The sequence below is a fragment of the Macaca fascicularis genome, chromosome 13 (assembly GCF_037993035.2).
Source record: "Macaca fascicularis isolate 582-1 chromosome 13, T2T-MFA8v1.1".
NCBI lineage: Eukaryota > Metazoa > Chordata > Mammalia > Primates > Cercopithecidae > Macaca > Macaca fascicularis.
In genome coordinates, this window is record NC_088387.1 from 60701004 (window position 1) to 60720371 (window position 19368).

Consider the following 19368-nt stretch of genomic DNA (forward strand, 5'->3'; position numbering starts at 1 on the left):
ACTGAATGCTGTTTGCCAGGCCATGTTTCAGTCTCCATTTTACAACCCAGCAATTAAGCTCAGAGAGGTTAAGTAACTTATATAGGGTCATTCATCTAATAAGGGATTACAACCAGACTTTGCAATTCTGGTTCACAAGAATAAGTATTTTTATTCCTTTTATTTAGGGAAGAAAACTCTGAACCAAAGATCTCCTTGACCCCAGAGTGTGATGGGACTCATTTTCATGCTTCCATAGTACCCTTTTGTGTCTTTATCATGGTGTTTACCATAGTTTACCATAACATTTTATTTTTCTTATCTTGACATAGGAAAATCTTTTCAGAATGGAAAAAGTCGTGAATGTGTTTGCTGTTTTTTTTAAATTAAAATGTTTGATTTATTTTAACAACCAAATTATGTATGAAAAGATGAAACAAATGCACAGTCACGTATATACAGTATATCAAGGGGGCAGCCTTTCTAACAAGAATGCTGTAGAAAGAAAAAAATGTCCAAATGGGGAACAGTCCTGGTTTCATCAAGAAGCTTTTATGACATTTGATGTTAAACCTTATGTAAATACAGTAATCTGATGGATTTGGCAAAGATTTTTTTCATTTCCAGTCTTTTAAAGTAGACACAGATTTGCTTAGAATAAAGCTGATTTTTAAGAGTACACAAAAGTTGAGAACAAAGGATAGGAATAAATTCACAAATGCAGAGTGATGAAGAGTAAAAAGATACTGAGCAGCTGACTCATCATCCAAGGTGATTACCTAATAATCAGAGGCTGAAGACTTTATACTGCAAAAGCAAGGATAGTTTAGTATATAAACGATACAGCTGAGTTTGTAGTTATATCTTGGCTTCTGTTTATTAAGAAAAATTAGCATAGTTATGTATAATCTTCAGTAGACAACCTGCATTCATTTAAATTAAATAATATTTTCTTTTTTTTTTTTTTTTTTCTCTTTTTTTTTTTTTTTTGAGACGGAGTCTGGCTCTGTCGCCCAGGCTGGAATGCAGTGGCCAGATCTCAGCTCACTGCAAGCTCCGCCTTCCGGGTTCACACCATTCTCCTGCCTCAGCCTCCTGAGTAGCTGGGACTACAGGCGCCCACCACCTCGCCCGGCTAGTTTTTTATATTTTTTAGTAGAGACAGGGTTTCACCAGGTTAGCCAGGATGGTCTCGATCTCCTGACCTCGTGATCCGCCCATCTCGGCCTCCCAAAGTGCTGGGAAATTAAATAATATTTTCTATAATAGTGGAATATAAGGCCACAGTATTTATTTTGGACAAACTCCTTAAAGTAGTGATTTTAATATCAGTGTTACTCATTCTTTACTATTCAAAACTAGTAAAACAGTGTTACTATTCAAAACTCATTGAAATATAGTTTTTTAACTGAATTAAGGTTATAATTTTTAAAATACTGCATACATCAGGACTAGTAAAATAATTTATATTCAGGTATTTATATCTAATATCCAGTGAAAATGTACTACCAAGTTTTTACAGTAGATATTAATCAGTCTGACTTGCCTATTGATCCCATAAGTATAATTATACATCAGCCTGATTTTAGTGTCTATTCTTTGATTTTATTAAATTAGGAATGCAGCAGTTATAGAGCACATAAACACAAGTGATGCAGCCATACAAGGTTCATAACAGCTCTTCAGTTAACTATGTGCAAGCTCAAATACAGTCCCATTAATGAACAGCCAGATTCCAATTCTTCATGAAAAGGTGCTGGGTGGAGGTTGTCAGTCACCTTTTGATAGACATCCCCAATCCAGTGGCCAGTAAATGAGAGAACAGCCAGGACAGAAGAAAAATCTTCAGAAATTTTGCAGAGAATATGCCCCCCTTTCTTCATGATGCTTGTGTTTCTCATGCTGAGAGTGGCCATGCACGTGGGGTGTTTATAAACAGGAGAGAGTAACAGTACCTTCCTTATAGGATTGTTGTAAAACTTATATGCGTTAATGTACAGCAAGCCCTTAGGAGAGGAACTCCTTGGGGGAGGGGGGGGATTTTTTTCTGGTTAACTCAACCAATCCTATGTGCAGTCTGAGGTGTTTTTTGAAGATGCTTTCAACTTCTTTCCTTCTTTCAACGTAACTTTCCTCAGACTGAGAGCTGTTTTTCTTTTTTCTTTTTTGAGTTTTGCTCTGTTGTCCAGGCTGGAATGCTGTGGTGTGATCTTTGCTTCCTGCAGCCTCAGCCTCCCAAGTAGGTGGGATTATAGGCGTGCACACTCCCACACCTGCCTAATTTTTATATTTCTTATAGAGACATGGTTTCGCCATGTTGGCCAGAATGGTCTCGAACTCCTGGCCTCAAGCAATCTGCCCACCTTAGCCTTCCAAAGTGCTGGTATTACAGGCGTGAGCCACCACGCCCAGCCTTAGAGCTGTTTTTCTCTCCAATGCTATGGCTGTCTGTTTCAGCAGCTCTGTTGATATATTCTGATGTCTGTGAGCGAGGTATCCTGTCACAGTGAGAACTCTTGGAGCTATTCTGTCTAGACTCATGCTGGGCATCCAACAGTCCTTTTTCCATGTCACCAGTAGAAGTAGAAACTAAGGCTGGAACACTGCTCCCATTCCTATTATTGCTAAAGTGTAATTCTACCCAGGAGCCTTGCGGACTCTAATCCTGCATCGTGGGGGCTGTGCTCTGTGACATGGTGCTAGAGGGCGCTGCCAGGCATCGGGCTGCCCTTCAGTGGTGGGCGGTGGGGAAAGGGTGAGCACGAGTGCTGCTGCCTAGTACTCAGGGACTGACTGTATAGTTTTAATAAGAAGGTTATTTAGAATACTTCTGTAGTTTCCCTTCTGTGTGGTGGTTTCGTTTTTTGTAGTTTGTTTACCTGCAGACAAGGAAGGTCTGAAAATATTACATAGAAAATTTCAAAAATAATTCTTAAGTTTTAAATTGCCCACGGGACTGAGTAGCATGATAAAATCTGGCACAGTCCCCACTTGGGATGTAAACCATCCTTTTGTTCTGTTATGTCCATGGTGCATACACTACTTGTTCATTAGTCTGTTAGTAGCCCTTTTGGTTACCTTTGCAGTATTGCACTGCTTGTATTCAAGAAACCTTTATTTTACTTAATGGCACCAAAGTGTAAGAGTAGTGATCATAACAGTTGGGCTTTGCCAAAGAGAAGCTGTAAAATGCCTTAAAGTTCTCAACTTAATATGAAAAGAAAAAAGAATCATACGTTGAGGTTGCTAACATCTGTGAAATTGTGAACAGCATATTGTTATAATTGTTCTATTTTATTAATACTTGTTAATCTCTTGCTGTGCCTAATTTATAAATTAAACTTTATCCAGAATATGGAAAGAAAAAATCTGATGAGGTTGCTAAAATCTGTGAAATTGTGAACAGTATATTGTTATAATTGTTCTATTTTGTTAATACTTGTTAATCTCTTGCTGTGCCTAATTTATAAATTAACTTTATTATAGGTATGTCTGTTTAAGAGAAATCATAGTGTATATAGAGTTCAGTACTGTCCTCAGTTTCAGGCAGACACGGGGAGTCTCAGATGGTATCCCCTGCGGATAAGGGGGATTACTATAATTCTTAACTCTGAGTTGAAAATTAAAATGGATATAGCATAACAGAAATCAAACCAACTGAAGTATTTGTGAAAAGTAATCTTTATTAATTTTTTTCTTGTCTCTCAGGGCATGTTTTAAGAAATTGCCTCGCATTTTGAGTTTCAATACTATGAGATACACATTTAATATGGTCACGATGATGAAAGAGAAAGTGAATACACACTTTTCCTTCCCATTACGTTTGGACATGACGCCCTATACAGAAGATTTTCTTATGGGAAAGAGTGAGAGGAAAGAAGGTGATTTTTCCATTTATTTCTCTTGTTTGTGATTATTGTCAATCTCCATAACAAGGTAGTCATGATTACAAAGTTTTCATCAACTACATAGTTAACACAAATTGAATCTTAGAAGGGAGAATGTTTGTTAAGACAATGACGTGCGTTCAGTCAGTTAATCAGTAAATATTTAGTATCTACTAGGACTATGTTCCTAGACATTCTTACTGGAGTCACAGTGGTGAACAGGATAAGCATGGTTGTCGCTCTTGTGGAGCTTAAATCTCGTGGGGTGAGTCTTTTTATGTTGTTTTGTGTATGTGTGTGTGTGTGTGTTTTTTTTTTTTCCCCGAGACACAATCTTGCTCTGTCCCACAGGCTGGAATGCAGTGGCACGATCTTGGCTCACTCCACCTCCCAGGTTCAGGTAATTCTTGTGCCTTAGCCTCCCAAGAAGCTGGAACCATAGGCATGCACCACCAGGCCCAGCTAATTTTTGTATTTTTAGTAGAGACAGGGTTTTGCCGTGTTGGGCAGTCTGGTCTCGAAATCCTGATCTCAGGCGATCCACCTGCCTCGGCCTCCTCAAGTGCTTGGATTACAGGTGTGAGCCACTACACCTGGCCTCTTGCTCATTTTTCCTTCTTTAGGAATAAGTTCTGTTTTGTCTAAACTAGGGTCCTGGCAACGTTTATTTGTATAAAGAGTTCTGATTAAAATTTTAAAGGTTTGGAGAAGCCACTTACACTGTACGCTAAGCTTCAGGAAAGAGAACCATGTTATAATCTTTAACTCCAGTGCCTAGCACTTAATGAGTATCCAATAAATGTTTTACCCTCAATGGGAGATGAGAGGTGTAAGCAATGAATGCACACTATTTTTTCAGGAGACATACACTTTCCTTGAAGAGAGTAGAGAAGATGGTAACTATAGCTGTAAAGAAATACAGAGTTAAGAGAGGGAATTATTACTGTTAGGCTTTGGGTATATTTATACCTTGTAGAAGGCAGGGCACAGTGGCTCATGCTTGTAATCCCAGCACTTTGGCAGGCCAAGGCAGGCAGTCACCTTAGATCAGAAGTTCGAGACCAGGCTGGCCAACATGGTGAAACCCCGTCTCTACTAAAAATACAAAAAAATTAGCTAGATGTGGTAACACATGCCTGTAATCCCAGCTACTCAGGAGTCTGAGGCAGGAGAATTACTTGAACCCAGGGAGGCAGAGGGTGCAGTGAGCTGAGATCCTGCCACTGCACTGCAGCCTGGGTGACAGAGCGAGACTCTGTCTCAAAAAAGTAAAAATAAGTTGTAAGGCATGGCCCAATAGAGATGACAGGCAAAGTTAAGAAGTGGGCATTGTGTGTATACATCCTACTTTTTTTTTTGGAGGGGGGGGTTCATGTCATTCTCCTGCCTCAGCCTCCCAAGTAGCTGGGACTACAGGCGCCAACCACCACACCCGGCTAATTATTTTGTATTTTTAGTAGAGATGGGGTTTTACTGTGTTAGCCAGGATGGTCTTGATCTCCTGACCTCGCGATCCGCCCGCCTCGGCCTCCCAAAGTGCTGGGATTACAGGCGTGAGCCACTGTGCCTGGCACCTCCTACTTTTTAGACCTATTATTAAACCATTTAAAAAATTAGCCAGGTGCAGTGACACATGCCTGTAGTCACAGCTATTGGGAGGCTGAGATGGGAGGATCACTTGAGCCCAGGAGTCCAGGGCTGCGGTAAGCTATGATTATGCCACTACATTCCAGCCTGGATGGTAGAGCAAGACTCCATCTATTTGAAAAAAAATTTTTTTTTTTCTGGAAAAGTATAGCAGAACCTCCTCACAGCTGTGCTTCATTGTATTTCTTGTGATGTTTCCACTTGTGGAGATAGCAGAATTTATGCCACGATAAAGGAATTTGTTAGGCCACAAGTGATGCAGTCAGATCCTGGCACTGCCTCTGTAAGCATATCTACACTCCTCAGCCACTGCCTTGACACCTTGAGTCATATGCTTCTCTTACTGACCTAATTATCTCTTCATGTTCCAGTTCAGACTGTACCCTCAAGTCAGCCAAGTCTCGTCATTTCCTTATTCCATATTCTACTTTTTCCTTTCTGTGTGGTGGTGGGAATACAGATCATAAATCATACATCGTCTTTAAACTTGCTAGACTATTCTATATTTTTTTTCTTCAGTATCTTTTATTACCTTTAGATTTTAAATCTTTGGGGATAGGAAGTGTACCTTTTTCTTTATTTTGTTTCTGTCTACACAAATCTCCTAATACATAGTGTTTTTTATTAACTGATAATGTATTTGGAAGCTGCCAGTACAATGCTTCGTTTTCCTTTTTTTGGCCAACTGTTCAAACCATGTTTAAACCACTTTTCTTAACATGAGAATAAAAGAAGTATGCCAGTTCCTTTTTAGGTCCTTTGTTTGCCTGCTCCTAGTAAAGATTAAATAGAATGGAGCATTTTATACTACCTATTTCAAAAGACTAGTCAGATTAAACAAAAATATTTTATATTTATACTTTATATTGAAGTTGTCCATAATTATGTACTAACACGTGGTTGTTTTACTAGTGGTTTGTATAATATGTCCTTTATGGTACTAAGCTAAAGATGGTGAATGACTAGCAAATAGTTGTTTTGTACATATTTAACATACAAACTATTTGTGCCTATTTCTGTAAAGTTTATTATAAAAAGTGATTCTACGTAACTGTTGTGACATTGGGAAAATTATTTTTATTTTATTAAAATGGTGTTAATAAAATAAAATATTGTAATAAAGTTTATTATAAAAAGGGCTTCTAAGTAACTGTTGTGAAGTTTGGAAAATTATTTCCATTCTATGTAAATCATTTCAGGTTTTAAAGAAGTCAATGATCATTCAAAAGACTCAGAGAGCTATGAATATGACTTGATAGGAGTGACTGTTCACACAGGAACGGCAGATGGTGGACACTATTATAGCTTTATCAGAGATATAGTAAATCCTCATGCTTATAAAAACAATAAATGGTAAGTTTTAAATATTTCAAAACTTTTTTCCTTTAAGAACTTATGGTATTTTTCTGAAATGTTTTCAGTGCTTAGTTTTCTAAAAACTTTCTACAAAAGTTGGAAATGAGGCAGACAAAATTTTTAAATGAGGATAACTTTCAACAGACAGTATAAATCAGTTCTTAAACATACAGATCTTTTAACTCTTGAGAATTTGTATCCTTTCCTCAGAGAAATGAATACACAGTTTTGCAGATAACTTTAGGAGCTTTATAGACAACATTTCAACTCTTACCTTCTCTATTAATTTAAGAGCTGTTTATTGAATATCTTCTGCAGGGTAGCCTTATATGTGCCATTAGAAGTTACCTGCATGCTCTGCTTGCTTCGCCTCCTATTGGGAGGACCACACACACTTTCTTTTTATCCTTTTATCAAGTTAATGGTTGGAAGTCATTAAACAGTCCCTAGTACCTGTTTTTTGGTCTTCAGATATTGTTAGGTAGGGTCTAGCCTATAGGTACTATATGTGTGCTAGTCACTGTTCTAAGTGCTGGGGATATTGCTTTGAAGAAAATGTACAATTGTTAATTGATTTTCAGTTAGCAGAATAGTTTCATTCAGTTATTTTTCACTTCTTCACCCATCGTGTCCATGGTGCCTTTTCCTTTTTTTATCCATTTGAATGTTTCCATAAGTATATTTTGAATCTTTTTTTGATCATAAATTTTGAAATGGTATCTGTCTTTGAAAGTTCTCACATCTCTTAATTTTTCCTAATAGCATTACATGTTATATTTAAGCAAACTTTTTTATTTCTTTTATGAATTCTTCTATTAATCCTAGGTAATAAATGGATCTATCTGATTATAAGGTGGTTAAGAGTATGTTATAAAATTATATTTCCAATTTCTAGTAGATCAGAATTGTAAAAATAAGAACTTAGAATTTATCTCATGAAATAATAGACACTTGTAACATTGGTTATTCAAAAAATAGTAGACATAATATGAAGATATTCAGTATATGCATACTGGATTAATACTATATGCTCTATTTTAGGTATCTTTTTAATGATGCTGAGGTAAAACCTTTTGATTCTGCTCAGCTTGCATCTGAATGTTTTGGTGGAGAGATGACGGTAAGTTTTATTCAGAAATTATAAATGGTTTGTGCCTTGTCATATCCAAAATCCAGTAGCAGAGTTGCTTAACTTTCTTTTAATTGCTATGATTAAATTAAAGATGTATTCAATTGATATTTATTAGAAGTTTAGTATGTTTACAGAAATATTTTTAAAGTGCTGTTTCTACTTTCCACAACAGCCTGATTAAGAAGGTAAGACAAATAAAAAGCTTAGTAGTATGGGAGTTGAATTACAGTGCCATGAGAATAAGGATTGAGTAAATTGTTTACTCAGTGAATTCTGTGGGATTAGAGCAAAAAGAAATTACTGTTTACTGACTTAATCTGAAAAATCTTTGACAAGGGAGTCTCTCTTAGCTTACTGTGGCTCAAGAGGCTACCTGATTCACAATAGGAAAAAAAGAAATTAAAAAAATGTTTGGCAAGGAAGTTGGCTTGAGCTAAGTTTTAAAGGATTGTTCTTTCAGTGCTTTTTATAACACCAGCAGCAACCTGGATAACACTAGTTACTGGATAGAAAAAGGACATCTTCTCTGTGACATAATTGACAAAAGACTTTTGTTTTTTGCCCCCAAGTCGGAATCTTGCTGTGTCACCCAGACTGGAGTGCAGTGGCATGATCTTGGCTCACTGCAACCTCCACCTCCTGGGTTCCAGCTGTTCTCAAGCCTCAGCCTCGGGAGTAGCTGGGATTACAGGTGCCTGCCACCATCCCCAGCCAATTTTTGTATTTTTAATAGAGATGGGGTTTCACCATGTTGGCCAGGCTGGTCTCAAACTCCTGAACCCAAGTGATCCACCTACCTCAGCCTCCCAAGTGCTGGGATTACAGACATGAGCCACGGCACCTAGCCGACAATAGACGTTTAAAAAGACATTTAGGTTGGAGTAGTATTGTAATAATTTCACTTCTCTATAGACAGTTTATCCTAGAATCAATTTTCTGAGAACTGTGTTAAAATATTCTCTTGATTCTCCACAAGACAAATATTAGTCATTTCTGTTTCATAGTTTCACCCAAATAAAGTTGTTGTTTGACTTAATAACCATATTTGTTATGAATTAGCCATTTACATTCTGGATTTTATAGTTGATCTTAGCCAAAAGTTGAGAAATAATACACATTCCAGATTTTAATGAAGCGTTTCCTTATTGCTTCTCAGTGTTCTTGTCTACTCTGCTGAATGGAAAAAGAAAAGCAGGCCACTTGCTAACAACTTGGAAATGGGTAGAATAGGGAAGTAAATATTTAGTTACAACTAAAGCCACCACTAAATGAATTGCATCTGTAGATGTGATTCCTAGAATGTTTCCTTTTTTTTTTTTTTTTTTTTTTGAGACGGAGTCTCACTCTGTTGCCAAGCTGGGGTACAGTGGCATGATCTTGGCTCACTGCAACCTCCAACTCCCTGGTTCAACCGTTTCTCCTGCCTCGGCCTCCCAAATAGCTGGGATCAGAGGCACACGCCACCCTGCCCAGCCAATTTTTGTGTTTTTAGTAGAGACGGGGTTTCACTCTGTTGGCCAGTATGGTCTCGATCACCTGACCTTGTGATCGCCCACCTCGGGCTCCCAAAGTGCAGGGATTACAGTCATGAGCCACTGTACCTGGCTGAATGTTTCCTTTTTTTAAAAAAAAATGAAGAGCAAGACTCTTTCTCTTAAAAAGTAGTTTTTCAAATTGCAGGTCCACTTTTTTTTTTCTTTTATTTATTTTATCGTAAAGTATCTTTAAAAAATGTTTTGAGACCGGATGTGGTGGCTCATGCCTGTAATCCCAGCACATTGGGAGGCTGAAGTGGGTGGATCACCTGAGGTCAGGAGTTCAACACCAGCATGGCCAATGTGGGGAAACCCCACCTCCACTAAAAATATAAAAATCAGCCAGGCATAGTGGCAGGCGCCTGTAGTCCCAGCTGCTCGGGAGGCTGAGGCAGGAGAATCACTTGAACCCGGAAAGTGGAGGTTGCAATGAGCTGAGATCGTGCCATTGAACTCCAGCCTGGGTAACGAGCAAAACTCCACCTCAAGAGAAAAAAAAAAAAAGAAAGAAAGAAATAGGCTGGGCGTGATGTCTCAGGCCTGTAATCTCAGCACTTTGGGCGGCCAAGGCAGGTGGATTGCTTGAGGTCAGGAGTTCAAGACCATCCTGGCCAACATGGTGAAACCCTGTCTCTACTAAAAACACACAAAAAATTAGCTGGGTGTGATAGCAGGCACCTGTAATCCCAGCTACTCGGGAGACTGAGGCAGGAGAATCGCTTGAATCAGGCAGAGGTTGCAGTCAGCCGAGATCATGCCATTTTGCTCCAGCCTGGGAGACAAAAGCAAAACTCCGTCTCCAAAAAAAAAGTTTTGAATCTTTGTGTTTTAAAATGTCTGCTTCTGTCCCTTCTGATTTCATTGCCCATAATGCTGCTTGTCTGCTTCCCTTGGCTTTTTAAATTTTTTCTGTCACAACACACCTGAAGTTCTCCAGAATTACCAGTAGAATCCTCATGTCCTTACTCATTAGGAAACAGCCTTTAAGTTCTCAGAAGCCCCACCACTAAATTCCTCATAATATTCCACAAGTTCACTTAGCTGTCTGTGATCCTTTGTTCAGCCTCCTTTTGTCCTATGATCTTTCTTTCTTATTCAAATCTAGATCTTTACTGATTGCTTCTCATTACTTCGTGGTCCGTTTTCTTTCCTTTGCATCTTGTGTGTGTTCATGCGTGTGTGCGTGTGTGTGTGTGTATTCTTTGGTTGACTCTTTTTCTGATGCTTCTTTTGCTGTCTCCCATCAGGCACTGCTTAAAGTGTGTACTGACCAATCCATTTCATCTGCATAAAGTTACTTACAACTCTGAGGTTCAAAATTATGTTTGTGAAGGATTGGTGGAGGTAGATGTTTTGAGATGTCAGAATAAGTTACAGCTTCATGACAATGAGATATTTTAATAATATGCTTTTCTCATTTATAATGTTGCTGAGTAATAACTATTTAAATTCAGTTTTTATTTCTACTTACCGCATTTACCAAAATTAGGACAAGGCCAACTATTTCCTTGCCTCACTGTCTTCATTTGTTTTCTTTTGTTACAGTAAAATTTTCTCAGTCTCAACTTTATAGTGTTCTCTAAAAATAATAAAAATAATAAAAACTGAAAAAAAGATATTAGGATATATTGGCCAAATTGTGAAGTACATAGAATTTTTATGAACGCGGTGTTGTTTGAAAACTACTTACAAAGGTGCTGTTAAGTATAAAGTAGCTGTTTATGAAATAACATATATAAATATAGCTGAGTATACCCATTTTTTCAAAGAAGTAAAACTTTTGTATTTTTAAACAGACCAAGACCTATGATTCTGTTACAGATAAATTTATGGATTTCTCTTTTGAAAAGGTAACCATTTTTTTATGTATAGCTTTATATTGTTTTTTTCTTCTGCATTGTCTATTTTTAGAGTGATACTTTGTCAAAATGAAAATATGTCTTTTCTTGCTTCTTAAAGACACACAGTGCATATATGCTGTTTTACAAACGCATGGAACCAGAGGAAGAAAATGGCAGAGAATACAAATTTGATGTTTCGTCAGAGTTACTAGAGGTATAAGTTAATTTCACTTGAGCAACATTTTAAAAATATGTTAAGTGTTTATGCAAGGAATACTGTAGTGTAAGAACAGGCTCTACAGGTTGATACCTGTAATTCTGAGTAGATCTAAAGAGTATTTACAAATAGTCTTGGTAATACTGACATAAGACTGGTAAATGAAAATGAATGAGATTAAATGGAGTAGAAAGTATCACTAAAAGAGAGTAGGTGGCCGGGTGCGGTGGCTCATGCCTGTAATCTCAGCATGTTGGGAGGCCAAGGCGGGTGGATCACGAGGTCACGGGTTCATGACCAGCCTGGCCAAATGGTGAAACACCCTGTCTCTACTAAAAATACAAAAATTAGCTGAGTGTGGTGGTGGGCGCCTGTAATCCCAGCTACTTGGGAGGCTGAGGCAGAGATAATTGCTTGAACCCGGGAGTCGGAGGTTGCAGTGAATGGAGATCGCACCACTGCACTTCATTCAGCCTAGGTGACAGTGAGACTCCATCTCAGAAACAACAACAAAAAATAGGCAGAAAGGTTGAGGGAATCAGAGTGACTTAACAATTTGTGAGGTTAGGTAATGTTTTGCTTCTTAGATTGGATGATGGGTTTGTAAGTGTTCCTTCTGTTGTGCCTCATGATATAGACATGCCCTCAAGCATGCATTGTAATTGAAATGCCGTTAAAATGTATTTTACACCCGGGGGCAATGGCTTACACCTACAATCCCAGCATTTTGGGAGGCCCAGACGGGTGGATCACCTGAGGTCAGGAGTTCGAGCCCAACCTGGCCAACATGGCAAAACCGCAGCTCTACTAAAAATAGAAAGACTAGCTGGGCGTGTTGGTGGGTGCCTGTAATCCCAGCTACTCAGGAGTCCTAGGGGAGAGAATCCCTTGAACCCGAGAGGTGGAGGTTACAGTGAGCCGAGATAACACCACCGCATTTCAGCCTGGGCCACAGAGCAAAACTCTGTCTCAAAAAAAAAAAAAGGGCCGGGCGCGGTAGCTCACGCCTGTAATCCCAGCACTTTGGGAGACTGAGGTGGGTGGATCGCAAGGTCAGGAGAGCGAGACCATCCTGGCTAACATGGTAAAACCCTGTCTCTACTAAAAATACAAAAAATTCGCTGGGTGTGCTGGCGGGCGCCTGTAGTCCCAGATACTCTGGAGGCTGAGGCAGGAGAATGGTGTGAACCCCGGAGGTGGAGCTTGAAGTGAGCCAAGATCTTGCCACTGCACTCCAGCCTGGGCGACAGAATGAGACTGTCTCAAAAAAAGTATTTTACATATGAAGGAATAAAAACATGTTCATTTGTAGTTATGAGGCTTTCTTCATTTCATAATATAGTAGGTAGTAATAGTACATTATTGAGTACATAGCTCAGTGTGTATTGTGTTGGTGTTAGGAATTCAGTCAGCCAAAAACACAAAAAAGTAAATCTTCTCCAGAAATGCATGCCTGATTAAATTGTATGCATTCATCTAGACAATTCAGCTTTTACTGTCTGGAAAAAAAAATTTTTTTTTGTATTATTGCAATCAAGTCTTAAAACTGGGTATTGTTCTGAAATGCTTTTGACTAGTATCTTGCCTGCACATGTGTTAATGGTAAAAAGCCAGGAATATTGTCTTTTTTAAATTCCTTGAATTGGATTTAGTAGCCGAATTAGATGGTATTCATTATAAATGGCTTCATTAGATTTGAAGCTACTAAACTTACCTATTTGTATAAAAATTTATCTCAACCGTCATTATAACCACAATTAATTTTAATCATTTTTTGTGCAAAGCTTTTTGCCCTAAAGATATTTAGACAAATCTAGACCTTGCTTTATATAAGTACCCGACAGTATTTAATGACAGTTACGCCACTTGTGAAGTAAAATGAAATTTTAAATAAAACCTTTACAATGATGATGTATTTTGTTTGTTTACATCGGTGGTTCTCAAACTTCTGTGTGTATGTGTGAGTGACAGGGTCCTCATTTAAAGTGAGGAAGCTTAACCATTTCTGGCTTTTGATTTAAGGTGAAAGATGTGTGACTCCTCATTTTACTTGATACAGAGAGGCCATTGTAGGGTTGTTAATTGACCTAATTCCAGTATTATCTCAGGGAATGTGGAGGCCTGAGGAGAGGGAGAAAGTGAACAGCTAGTTGGTGGAGCAGTCAGAACACACACAACTTGTATTAAGTGTGCCGTATTATATCGGTGTAGTTCGTGGTACCCTGAAACAATCACAATAGTAACCTCAAAAAATCACACTGATGATAGATCACCATAATAATATAATATAATATGTAATATGATATAATACATAATATAATAATATATAATGACAAAAATGTTTGAAATAGTTCAGGAATTACCAGAATGTGACAGACACAAAGTGAATGCTAGTAAAAAAATGGTGCCAATAGACTTGCTTGATTGCAAGGCTGCCACAGCCCTTCAGTTTGTTGAAAAATACAGCATCTGCAAAGTGCAGTGAAGTGAAGCACAATAAAATAAGATATGCCTGTACATTAGAAAATTCCTCATTGCAGACCTAAGCCAACAATTTTTTCTGTAATTGTTCCAGCTTACTATTGTTAAATGAGTGTGCCTACATGTTTTCTTAAAATTAAATTTAAAATGTAAAATACTGTGTACATGAACATTAATATGGTTTTAGATAGAAACCAGAATGTGGTTCTTTAGATTTGTACATTTAAAGCGTAGACATTAATACCAAAAGATAACATAAGACATTTTAGAAGCATAAAAGAGATAAAGCAAACTAGTTATAAATTGTAATGATTCTTACAGATAATATAAGGTAAGAATTCTCAGAAAGTGTAGTTGATAGGGTTTGCTAGAAAAGGGTCAGGAAATACTTCGGGAAGTTAACCTTAAACTGAAACTTGAAAGTTAGAGAAGTTATCATGTGAAGAATGCTCGGAGCCAGGCAAAGAAAACATTATGTACAAATTGCCTAGGAAGGACAGAGCTTATTGGCATGTTTCAGAAGCCAAAAGATGACCTATATGGCTGTGATGGTAGTTCAAGGAAAAGTGGCCCAAGATGAGGATGGACAGTTACGTAGAAAATAGCTAGGGTAAGGCTGGGCGCAGTGGCTCCCACCTGTAATCCCAGCACTTTGGGAGGCTGAGGCAGTTGGTTCACCTGAGGTCAGGAGTTTGAGACCAGCCTGGCCACCATGATGAAACCCCCTCTCTACTAAAAACACAAAAATTCACTGGGTGTGGTGGCGGGCACCTGTAATCCCAGCTACTTGGGAGGCTGAAGCAAGAGAATCGCTCGAACCTGGAGGTGGAGATTGCAGTGAGCCGAGATCGTACCATTGCACTCCAGCCTGGGCAACAAGAATGAAACTCTGTCTCAAAAAAAGAAAAAGAAAAGAAAAAAGAAAACAGGGTGGCTGGGCAGAGTGGGCAGGATGAGATTACCCCTGTAATCTCAGCACTTTGAGAGGTAGGCGGATTGCTTGACCCCAGGAGTTAAAGACCAGCCTGGGCAACATGGTAAAACCCCATCTGTACCAAAAAAAAATGTGTATATATATTAGCTGGGCATGGTGGCACACACCTGTGGTCCCAGCTACTCAGGAAGCTGAGGTGGGAGGATCACTTGAGGCCAGGGAAGTCAAGGCTGCAGTAAGCTATCATGCTGCTGCACTCCAGCCCAGGTGACAGAGTGAGACCCTGTCTCCAAAATAAATAAATAAATCCACAAAAAATAGCTATACACATACATAGATACAATATAAAAAGAACTATCAAGCAGATGAATGTTTCTGTAAAACAAAAATAGAGCAGAACCAAAAACACTTACATGGTAGAAACCACAGTATTACCTGCCTTTAGGTTCAGGAGATCATGTTGACCAGTAGTTAGGCCCTAATGGGATAGAGGGGACAAAAATTGTGACACAGAGTCTACAACTGAGCTTATGGCTGGAATCCAGAGTTTAGAATGGGGCTCCCTTGTTATAAAAAGTACTGAATGAGATGGGTAGAATGCTATCAGAGTCCGTGTGATACAGAGTCTGATACAGGGGCTACAGCTTAATAGAATGTGTTTGTACCTGGAAATGCTCAAGAACTCTGAAGCAGGCTATTCACTGATTAGACTGTGATTTCCCAAATATCACTGTAGAACAGGAACCCTATTAGGTTCTAAATTAGTGTAGTGGACTGGGGAGGCAAAGAGATAGTTGAAAATCTTCAATGGAAGATTAAAGATAAGGTTGGGACTTTCAGCTCAAAATGAACCTATCGACCAAAATCCCAAAATAAAATCAGAAGTTTAGCCCTACAAAAGACAGCTAGTAATACCAGTAGTCAGAACATCTAGGTAAAAATAATTTTATGGAACTGACAAAAACATAAGGCCTATTTAAGGTATTCAGAGGGATGAAGACAAAAACAGCAGAGTGATCCTACAGTGCTAATTTTTCATAATTTTTATAAACAAATCACGTCTGATTTGGGTCTGCCAACCAGAATTAAGTATTGTACCAACTTTTAAATGTAAACCTTTCTTTTATAACCTTATCAGAATGTAACATGACTTATATTTTATTCATTTATATACTTGCTCTTCAGATAGGATTTCAGAATTCTTGCAGCATTTTAATAAATACAATAAAAACCTCACAGTTGCTTGAGGTAGCCAGATAAGTATTAATAATTACAAAATATTAGTAGCAACCATTTATATGAGTATACTTGGGGAAAAAATCAAAATGAACTTTAAGTGCATGTATTTTATTTTGCAGTTTTTTAGAGGAGACTTTTTGTCTAATAAAAATATTAGTAAAATGTAATGAAGTAAACTGCTTTATCATATATCTAATGTTAACTTTTTTGTTTTCAGTGGATTTGGCATGATAACATGCAGTTTCTTCAAGACAAAAACATTTTTGAACATACATATTTTGGGTAAGTTTGGTAAATTTCATAGATATTTTACACATTTAAAAAAAATCTTATGTGTGAATTTTAAATGATTATTTTTAAATTCTAGATTTATGTGGCAATTGTGTAGTTGTATTCCCAGTACATTACCAGATCCTAAAGCTGTGTCCCTAATGACAGCAAAGGTAATAAATATATGAACTTTAAATAATTCTGTCAAAATTTACTACTTTAAAATGATTGAAGCTTTTTTTGCTGTATTTTTTCTTACAGTTAAGCACTTCCTTTGTCCTTGAGACATTTATTCATTCTAAAGAAAAGGTATGTGTTTTATACTATGGATTTTTTTTTGTCATTTATGTTTTTATCAGGTATCTTTTGGTTTTTGTTATTGTTGGCTCAGAAGTTCATAAACTTTGACTGACTTCTTTTTCTTTTCTAGCCCACAATGCTTCAGTGGATTGAACTGTTGACCAAACAGTTTAATAATAGTCAGGCAGCTTGTGAGGTAAGGTGATAATTCAACAACTAATGCATAGCTTAAGATTCTTTTTTTTCCCCCCTCTTATCTAAGATGCTATAGCAAAGTTGTTTTATCTATCACAGGGAGCCAAATGTAAGTCATTCCTAAAATCATTTAGCTGAGAAAGTTATAATTTAATATATCACATCCATTACACTGATTAAATAATTGATTATTAAGTCACTTAAAAATTCATGTTTTGGCCAGGTGTGATGGCTCATGCCTGTAACCCCAGCACCTTGGAAGGCTGAGGCGGGCAGAGTACGAGATCAAGAGATCGAGACCATCTTGGCCAACATGGTGAAACCCTGTCTGTACTAAAAATACAAAAAATAGCAGGGTAGGGTAACGCATGCCTGTCGTCCCAGTGCCTGGGGAGGCAGAGGCAGGAGAATCACTTGAACCTGGGAGGCGGAGGTTGCAGTGAGCTGAGGTTGTGCCACTGCACTCCAGCCTGATGACATAGCGAGACTCTGTCTCAAAAAAAAATTTTTTTCCGCCTTCATCTAACAGAAGGAAAAACTATGTATAGAATATTCAAGACTCTTCCAAATATTTCTTAACTACTTTTGTTTTTACAGCCTTATTAAGGTATAAATGACAAAAATTTTATATATTCAAGGTATACAAAATGATTTGATGTATGTATACATTGTGAAGTGATTACCACATTCAAATTAATTAACACATTTATCACCACATAGTTATGTGTATGTGTGAGTGGTAAGGACATACACCTCCCTTAGCAAATTTCAAGTAAACTATGCAAAAAATTTTTAATCTTTTTTTAGTCAGTTTTGTCTCAAAACAATACAATATTGTAACTAGTGTCATGATGCTGTACGTAAGATCCCCAGAATTTATTTAAAATGGAAACTTGGGATCGGGCACGGTGGCTCACGCCTGTAATCCCAGTACTTTGGGAGGCCAAGGCAGGCGGATCACTTGAGGTCAGGAGTTTGAGACCAGCCCAGGCCACATGCGAAACCACGTCTCTACTAAAAATAAAAAAAGTAACTGGTCATGGTGGTGTGCACTTGTAATCCCAACTACTGGGGAGCCTGAGGCAGGAGAATCGCTTGAACCCTGGAGGCGAAGGTGCAGTGAGCTGAGATCACGCCACTGCATTCCAGCCTGAGTGACAGAGTGAGACTGTCTCAATTTAACAAAATAAAAATAAAAAACCTGAAACTTTGTACTCTTTGGCCAACCTCATCTTCCTATTTCTTCCATCCCTCTCTTAACTACTTTTGTATGTTGTTAGGAAATGCTTAACATCATCTGTCACTTCCTCTTTCCCCACTCTCTCCGCCAAAAAAAAATTCACCTATCCACCTATCTCAGTAGATTAGTTTATGCCCGGTTTTAGCTCCTCATCGCCCATTTTAAGAGATGCATCCCTAAGGATAACCTGCTCACAGGTAATGACAACTTAATCATATTGCCATCTTAATTTTTAGATTAGCAACCAAAGAGTTGTAAAATCCATAGGAATGCAAGTGTTACAAATTAACAGAAGTGGGAAATAGCAGTCTAGTATATAATTGATGAATTATATTTAAAGGTTTTTTGCGTATTTAGAAGTTCATCTAATTATACCTTATAGAAATAGAGTAAGGGAATCTATTCCTCAGAAATTTCAAACACAAAAGTGTAACTTCTTGAAACTTTGTAATGAGAATTTGGAAACATGGACAGAAGTAGAAAGGGACCATAAGCTGTCACATACCTGTTCCTCAGCTTCAATAAATAATAATATTCTTTCATTCCTGTTTCATCTACCCCCTGTTTTTTTTCCCCCATAATGGAAGAATTTTAAAGGAGACATAAATAAATTATACATCTATAAACACCCAGTATATATTTCTGACATAAGAAAACTTTAAAAACATATGCAACCAGTAATACTATAAGTGATTTCTCATCTTTATAACTTTTTTTTTTACCCCCAGAGAGGGTGGTGTTCTGTCACCGAGGCTGTTGAATGCAGTGGTGCACAATCATAGCTCACTGCAACCTCAAAATCCTGGGCTTGAGCAATCCTCCTCCCTCAGCCTCCCGAGTAGCTGGGACCACAGGCACTCACCAACACACTCAGCTAATGTTTTTCTTTTTTTATAGAGACGGAGTCTCTTTGTTGCGCAGCTGGTCTCAAACTCCAAGCTTCAAGCTATCCTCCTGCCTCTGCCTCCCAAATTGCTGAGATTACAGGCATGAGCCATTACGCCTGGCCAGAAGTGATTTATTCTTGTCATCTAATACCCATCCTATGTTCAGTTTTCTTTATCTCAAAAAAAATTTTCAGTTGATAGGTTTAAAAGAGTGGTTCAAACAAGTTC

General features: G+C 38.0%; 1 protein-coding gene across 13 annotated transcripts in view; it reads left to right on the plus strand.

Moving 5' to 3' along the window:
* The window catches only part of USP34 (ubiquitin specific peptidase 34), a 288078-nt gene that overhangs the window by 220166 nt on the left and 48544 nt on the right, over positions 1–19368 (plus strand). For 12 of the 13 annotated variants that reach the window (XR_012422341.1, XR_012422342.1, XR_012422343.1 and 9 more), the window contains 9 exons: positions 3688–3860; positions 6713–6866; positions 7911–7989; positions 11333–11386; positions 11496–11591; positions 16466–16530; positions 16616–16691; positions 16780–16827; positions 16949–17014. Coding sequence is in view for 10 of the 13 variants with exons in the window: in XM_045369231.3 (XP_045225166.2) it covers positions 3688–3860; positions 6713–6866; positions 7911–7989; positions 11333–11386; positions 11496–11591; positions 16466–16530; positions 16616–16691; positions 16780–16827; positions 16949–17014 (811 nt within the window). In the remaining 3 variants the exon portion in view is untranslated. Of the gene's footprint in view, positions 1–3687; positions 3861–6712; positions 6867–7910; positions 7990–11332; positions 11387–11495; positions 11592–16465; positions 16531–16615; positions 16692–16779; positions 16828–16948; positions 17015–19368 lie in introns of those variants that run through there. The other variant, XM_074011694.1, reaches the window with a different exon arrangement.